Source organism: Borostomias antarcticus (genome assembly GCF_949987555.1).
Source record: "Borostomias antarcticus genome assembly, chromosome: 12".
Taxonomy (NCBI): Eukaryota; Metazoa; Chordata; class Actinopteri; order Stomiiformes; family Stomiidae; genus Borostomias; species Borostomias antarcticus.
The window spans coordinates 6,796,299-6,804,414 of NC_140245.1; the positions used below are offsets into that span (position 1 = coordinate 6,796,299).

The window sequence follows — 8,116 nt, forward strand, 5'->3', positions numbered from 1 at the left end:
TGTCAAGGAAACATCTCTCCTCTCATTTCATCTCGGTAAACTAAAGTGTGCCAGCCAGCGAGGCGTCTGTTCAAGAAATGGATCCACACGTACACTTGGATATAGTTAAGCCAGCACTTAAGAGTAGGTAACAGTTGGCTAAAAGCTGCAACAGACTGTGTTTTGATTTAGACTTGCTGTAAGTGCTAAGAACACATGCTACAGATTTCAGAATGTGTGTCTGAGTCCGTTGCAGTTGCCAACTTTAAAGCTGATGTGGTGAGACAACTAATTTACCAGAGAGTTTATGCCAAGTTGAAGATCTCACGATACAGACGCAATAATTAGTCTAAGACGGTACTGGAAAAGACAGTAATCCAGGCTTCAGATGACCACTAATTCAGTCCCGGCCCCACAGAGCTTATGAAACCAGCCACAAGGTCAGAGCCGCAATGGAGGCTGAGCAAATTGAGTGGGAAGGTTAGCCAAGGACTGGAAGCAGCTCCTAAGAGCTTGTAATGTTGTTTCGATGTCCTGTCTGTGGTTTTTCCACTTACATTAACCAACTTTAACATTGTTAGGAGGTTTTATCAAGGGCCTTCCTGTTGGTTTGACTGCCTAACTGTGATATGTCGATGCCAGTTCAAGGATTCAAGATGAAATGACTGGAAGTTGTTTTGATGTCATATCCGGGTTTTATCGTTCTTGTTTTGCCAGATAAAGATCGCCCACTGCAGCTGTAATCAGGAGGCAATATCCTGGATTTCCAAGTTACAGGCGTCTGCTACAACGCCGCTTTGATGTCTGTGAGGCTTTTTCCAGTTCCGCAGGGCTACCTTGCCGTTGCATTGTTTTGATGTAATGCAGTGTGTCTGGGATCTTCCCATTTGGTGAGACTGCCTGAATGCCTCCTTCCTCTCTTCCTGAGTTTCCTCTTTCATGTACCGATCGGAGTTCCGCTGCACATTTTTTAAGCAGATGTTCTCAGAGAGAGGAGAAGAAGGAGAAAAATAATCAATATCGCCACCGGTGCAAGGACGAGATAACGCTACAGTCTGCTTCTAAAGCCGCCTACCCCGCTGACAATTTAGTTCCAATTAAACTATTTATACATGGCATGTTTACAGAGGTGAGGAGAATTCTCAGAGGCGGGTCACGTTAAAAATGTATTTTTTCGGCGCAGTTTAAAGTGGCTGTCTGATGGTGTTCAAAGTACGATATTTTTAGTTTTGGTCAGAATGTCTTATTCATACATGAGCAGGTTTCAATTATAGGGAGCGGGCTCAGGTATGCAAGAGAACGAACGTGACGACTATAAGACGAGCTGAGTGGGTCTGCTTTTTATATTTCTTTGTGTTTCGTTTGGATTTCCTTTATTACTTATATTGAAATACACTTCTGACTTGTTAAAGGATAAAAGCGCTATATAAGTGTAGTCATTTACCAGTTAAAGGACAACGGGGCTAGGCATTAGCCAATTTAAGAAGAGAGATATTACTAGCGTCCAGTGCTGGAAACTTCGGCTCAAAATGCCACCAAAATGCCGCATGCCCTTAAAACGACAGCACTCTGGTCTCTTGCACTGTGAAAGTTTCTGAATTACTATTCCAAAACCAGCGTGGGCTCCCTGAAAATTAATTATGGCAGGTCACTTACATTCTCTCTGCCCAACCCTCATTACCATATCCCTGATCTCATTGGACCATGTTCCACCATGGAAAGACATGCGCAATTACGCCACAATTACCCATGTCCTGTGAAAGGACACCAACCATCAACACAATGACATAATGTCAAGTAGCGAGTGGCATATCTCTATTCCCTCTCTGACTGACTCTCGGTTGTCTGTGTCCCCCGTAGAGATGCCGACTCCATTCCCTCAGCTGCGCTAGCTTCCCAGGGCGGCGCACTGGGATAGGCTCATCAGTCACACACACACACACACACACACATACACACACACACACACACACACACACCCCGAGTCCCAGGGTGACCTGGCAATTCATCACAGACACGCAGAATCACATACGGACAGTCGCGCGCAAGCACACACACACACACACACACCGCCCTGTCCGTTTTCTCTCCCGCGGCCCGTCGGAGGCCTTGGCGGTGTCGGATCCTGAACTGACCGCTTTTCTGCTCTCTGCTCTCCCTCCGCCGTCGCCTAGACGACGACCCCTTGCAGCCGATGACCTCGGACGAGACGGTGTCGGTGGGCGGGACGGTGACGCTGACGTGCCGGGTGGCGGAGAGCGACAACTCCTCCCTCCAGTGGTCCAACACGGCCCAGCAGACGCTCTACTTCGGAGAGAAGAGAGGTGAGGAGTGGGGAGGGAGGGTTGGGGAGGGGGGAGAGTCAGAGAGGGGCGATAGATGGAGCAGGGAGGGAGGGATGGAGGGAGGGAGGGAGGGAGGGAGGGAGGGATGGGGAGTGGGGGAGAGTCAGAGAGGGGCGATAGTTGGAGGAGGGAGAGAGGGAGGGAGGGAGGGAGGGAGGGATGGGGAGGGGGGGAGAGTCAGAGAGGGGCGATAGATGGAGGAGGGAGAGAGGGAGGGAGGGAGGGAGGGAGGGAGGGAGGGATGGGAGGGGGGGAGAGTCGGAGAGGGGCGATAGATGGAGGAGGGAGAGAGGGAGGGAGGGAGGGAGGGATGGAGGGAGGGATGGGGAGGGGGGGAGAGTCAGAGAGGGGCGATAGATGGAGGAGGGAGAGAGGGAGGGAGGGGGGGAGGGAGGGATGGGGAGGGGGGGAGAGTCAGAGAGGGGCGATAGATGGAGGAGGGAGAGAGGGAGGGAGAGGGGGAGGGAGGGATAGGGAGGGGGGGAGAGTCAGAGAGGGGCGATAGATGGAGGAGGGAGAGAGGGAGGGATGGAGGGAGGGAGGGAGAGAGGGATGGGGAGGGGGGGAGAGTCAGAGAGGGGCAATAGATGGAGGAGGGAGAGAGGGAGGGAGGGAGCGATAGATGGAGGAGGGAGAGAGGGAGGGAGGGATAGAGGGAGGAAGAGAGGGAGGGAGGGAGAGAGGGAGGGAGGGAGAGAGCTAGAGGACAGCGACGGGAGGGAGGCGCTTTAACGGGAGGAAGAAGCGAGATGAGAGGAGGCAGGTGAAGGTATATGAGAGATGGTTAGAGGAGAGAGCAGAGTAAGATTGTGTGTGTGTGTGTGTGTGTGAGAGAGAGAGAGAGAGAGAGAGAGAGAGAGAGGTGAAGAATAACAGGCAAAAGGAGAGAAGGGGCCAGACAGAGAAGAAGGAGCAATAGAAAAGAGGGAGGAGAGAGGGGCGAGCGAGACTGAAATAGCCAGGCAGCTGGCCACGGCTACGGTAGTTACGCCCTGAGAGGGTATCTGATCACAGCAAGGGCCACAGAGCAGAACCAGATCCCAGCCCAGCACACACTCTCAGACCAAACACACACCCACACACACACACATACACAAACTGCTCAAATTTAGTCTAGCCCCAAAGTCTCCCCTCCTCCTCCCCCCCCCCCCACACACACACATTAATATTACTGGCATGCCAATATAGAGAGTGATAAAGAGAGAGAGAGAGAGAGAAATACTGTGAAAGAATGAGACAGAGAGAAGTAGAGATATCCAGTAGAGAGAGGTGGAGATATATAGAGAGGTAAAGATAGAAGTAGTGATAGAGAGATGTAGAGATAGACAGATAGAGAGAGGTAGCGATAGAGAGATGGGTAGAGATATATATAGAGAGAGGTACAGATAGAGAGAGGTAGAGATAGAGAGAGGGGTAGAGATATATATAGAGAGAGATAGAGATAGAAGTAGTAATAGAGAGATGTAGAGAGATAGAGTTAGATATAGTGAGAGGTACTGTACATTAGATATAGAGAGAGTTTGAGATATAGAGATAGAGAAAGGTAGAGATAGATGTAGAGATATAGAGATAGAGAGATGTAGAGATATATAGAGAGATGTAGAGATATAGAGATAGAGAAATAGAGGTAGAGATAGTAAGAGGTAGAGATAGAGAGATAGAGAGAGGAAGAGATAGAGTGGGATATAGATAGAGAGATAGGGAGAGGTAGAGACAGAGAGACTTCACAAGTCGTCAATACTCTCCTTGCACCAGTGGTGTGTCCAGGACATTATGAATGTGGGGGCAGGGTGGCACACAGTACCAGTGTGGGGAGCCAACCGCATATCAAACTTGGAATTAATGGCAGGTGATAGAAAAATGTGTAAAACCGTATTGATACAGTATGTTAAATTCTTCAACCGATTCTCAAGTAAATCCTAAATTAATTCCAAAATGTGTTAGTATCAATTTTCATGTTTGTACTCGAGGCCAGGATTTTAAAAAGGCTTACATTTCATAGCATGAGCATAGGGAAAATTAGTTTACCTAAAATTACCATCGTCTGACTGCCCACAAGAACTATAAAATTATATTACTAAAATTATATTACTAAAACAGAACCAAGATGCAGCTGCCTTTCTATTCTGCTTGCTCTTACCCCTCTGCTTACCACTCCCCTTAATGTAGCCTATTGAATACATTTTAAAGGACTAGTTTGGTATTTAGCATTATAAGCACTGTTATAAGGTTATTCATGATCATATCACATCATGTCACAGCTAATGGGCATATAGAATATCCTTATCCTTAAAAAAATAAAAAAAATAATCTAATAACTGGTCATCAAAAGCATCATTATCAATCTTTAAGTAAATTTGGTGCAAGAAAAACACATTTCCATGTCTTTAACTAGACTAGTACAGTAATTGCATGGCAGTGTCCACAGTACAGCTGCTGGTTGGCAGGCTTGCTGGAAGTAGGCATGCATTGTGCAGGCGAGCTAAAGTTGACTGGCTAGTTCACCAGTCGGTCTGAGCCTTGAGCTATTACGTTAGATAGCGAGCTGTTTTAGCTAACACTAGCGACTGATGTTTTCAGAACTCTACACTCAACAGAAAGCATATAAAATGTGGACTTAGCAATAGCATAGACCAACCGACTAACATAGCTTTGATTCAACCCCAAAAGTTTGTTAGCTCCGGTACTTTTTCTGGCTAGTAGTGGTAGAAGATGTGCAGTGTTGGCTAGGATCAGCTTCCACAGCCCAACCATTCGTTGGATATGGCAAACCTGACTCTCTACCAGCTGTCATTGATTGAAATTGATCGATCAGCTTGACCAACGAACAGCCTATTGGATCTGAGGCGGGGTGGCCGATGAGATTGCCACCCCAGGCCCCCTGCTAGAATTGCCAGTGCCTAGCACACACTCGCAGACCAAGCACACACACACACACACACACACACACTGTTAAAATTAAGTCTAGTCCCAAAGTCTCACACACCCTACTAGACACACCATTAGAAAATCTTCTGTTCGCTTGCAGACAAAGACAAACACTATTCTGTTCTCTCTCTCTCTCCTCTCTCTCTCTCTCTCTCTCTCTCTCTCCCTCTCTCTCTCTCTCTCTCTCTCTCTCCCTCTCTCTCTCTCTCTCTCTCTCTCTCCCTACCTCTGTCTCGCTCTCCCACTCTGTATAGATCTTCTTTTCTCTCTCTGTCTCTTTCTGGCTGACTTAAACTCGCTCATTATTCCATAAATGTGTGGGCACAAAGACACACACACACACGCACCGTACACACACACACACGGACAGTACACACACACACACACACACACACACGCACAGTACACACACACACACATACACACACACAGTACACACACACACACACAAATAATTATGTAATGTACCTGCATACTTGAACAACCGTTGCTTAGATATTGTATGGCACATTTATCCAACATTTACAACATTTATCCCAATAAAGAGAGTGATAAAGAAAGAGAGAGAGAGAGAGAGAAAGAGAGAAATACTGTGAAAGAATGAGACAGAGAGAGAGATAGAGGTAGACAAAGAGAGCGCGAGAGAGGGGCTTTGACTTTTGATCCCCTTTAGTGAGGTGTCCGAAAATTAAAACCATGACGCTGGTAAAACAGTTTTTCCTCTTTCGATTTGCCCCATTCCTACACACGATGGACCATGTTCTCAAAACAGTTAACACTGCCACACCTAAACTCTTATGAATTCAGAAAAAAAATAAGTACTTATTCATTGTTTTTGCGGCAAGAATAAAATTTGACTCACCAGTTACTGTAGTAAAACTCTTCAAGCAAAACAAACTCGCATCATACAGATGCCCAATGGGCTAGTTAAGCAGAGAGCATACAAGGGGCTATTCGCTTCACTGCTCTCTCATCAGGGCAAAAGGTGATTGCATACTTTAATAGGCTACTCTACTGTGCCTGCACAAGCTGTGTGTAGCAGATAGATATGATGTAAACATGTCAAATATGACGTTTAATAAGCTCTTCATTTTATAAAAGAAATTATGTGGAAATGGAATTCTATCCAAGAAACAGGCTGATATAAACATTATTCTGATACAGCAATCATGTTTTATCTTTTTTTCATCCTGTGTGGACATACAGTAACTGAATATATTTCTCAATATATGAATTTATGGCACATGTCTGTAGTTTTGATGAAGATATCTATTTTACAAAATTATCACCTTGAAAAATGTGATATTGAGCGTTACTATTCTCATAACCTTTTTGAGATCATTGTTTGGAGACGTACAGCAAATCGATCGACAAAGACTGGCTTACTCCAGCCTTCCCGCCCCAGAAGAAGTAAGCGCATAAGCCCCCAAACTTTCAGCTGCTTCCTGCTTGTCAGCTAACTTGGGCCTGCCCAGACAAAACGTTCACTAACACACATTATGAGCTGTTCCTGAGGGAATTGGCCAGATTCCCAAAAGAACCTTTTCTCAAACTTGGTGCATCGCCACTGCGACAAAGCAAACAGAATACATGCTCACGCTCAGTAAACACATGTACAGCAGTCTTTGTCATTTACAGTAATAGAATGTGCTCCCCTTCTCCCTGGACTATCATTCACCACAAAAGAGAGAGAATGAGAGAGAGAGAGAGAGAGAGAGAGAGAGAGAAAAAAACAAGGACGATTGAGGAGGAGAAGAGAATGAAAGAGGGACACGGGAAGAGAGCGCAAGGAAGATTGACTTGAGATGAAGACAGAATGAGAGAGAGAGGGGGATGAGAGAGACGGGGAGGAAGAGAAGAAAGACTGAGCGAGACAGATAGCGGGAGGAGGGTCCAGGGGGCATGGAGGAAACGAAACGCGGTCTCACCAAGAAAAATGAACTGACCTTGGTTACTGATAAAGCTGGCAGACAAAGCACTAGTGGCTTTGGCGCTGCCACACAGAGATAGACACACACACACACACACACACAGGCAGACACACACATAGATAGACAGATAGACAAGACAGACAGACAGACGAGCACAGACACACACACAGACAGACACACTCACACACACTCACTCACTCACTCACAGACTGAGAGATAGACAGACACACACGCACACACACACGCACACACTCACTCACTCACAAACAGAGAGATAGATAGACAGACACACACACACATACAGAATAGATACCAGAAACATTAATTCATACACATAAACGATGGATACACCCTAAATGCACGACACGTACACTCACAACAATACTGCCTCCCTCTCTCACCTACACGTACACACACACACTCACGCACACACACACACACACGCAGGTGCCCACACTCACAATCATAATCAATGAGTCAGACACAGATTATCTGTCTAGACAGACAAACAATCCCAGACAAACAGACAGGCAGACAGACAGACAGAGAGAGAGAGAGAGAGAGAGCACACTATTAATAGAGGTCAAGGCTATCATGTAGATCCAGATCGTAGATGTTTCGAGACGTTTCATCACCCTCTAACCCCCCTCGAAACAGCTCAGCTCCTTTTTTTCTCTCCATGTTACTGTTTATCTCCGCAATGACAACGAATTCAGTGTCTCCCATCTCCTCTGGTGCCCCTTTTTATCCTTGGTTTGTCTGTTTTCTCCTCCTTCACCCCCCCCCCCCCCCGCGCCTCTGTCAGTCTTGCAAGTTGCAACCGCGCCTCCTCCCCATCCCCTCTATAATTTTCTCTCTCGTCTACCGCTCTCTTTTGTTCACTTTCTAATTTCCTCTCTCTCTCTCTTCCTCTCCTCCCCACTCCCCTCTCTC

At 46.6% G+C, this 8,116-nt stretch overlaps 1 protein-coding gene across 1 annotated transcript in view; it reads left to right on the forward strand.

The window, feature by feature from the left end:
* The window catches only part of cadm3 (cell adhesion molecule 3), a gene marked incomplete at both ends in the record, with an annotated part of 36,510 nt that overhangs the window by 16,119 nt on the left and 12,275 nt on the right, over positions 1 to 8,116 (forward strand). Inside the window, 1 exon segment of the mRNA XM_084447252.1 lies at positions 2,154 to 2,303. Coding sequence (XP_084303378.1) covers positions 2,154 to 2,303 — 150 coding nt within the window.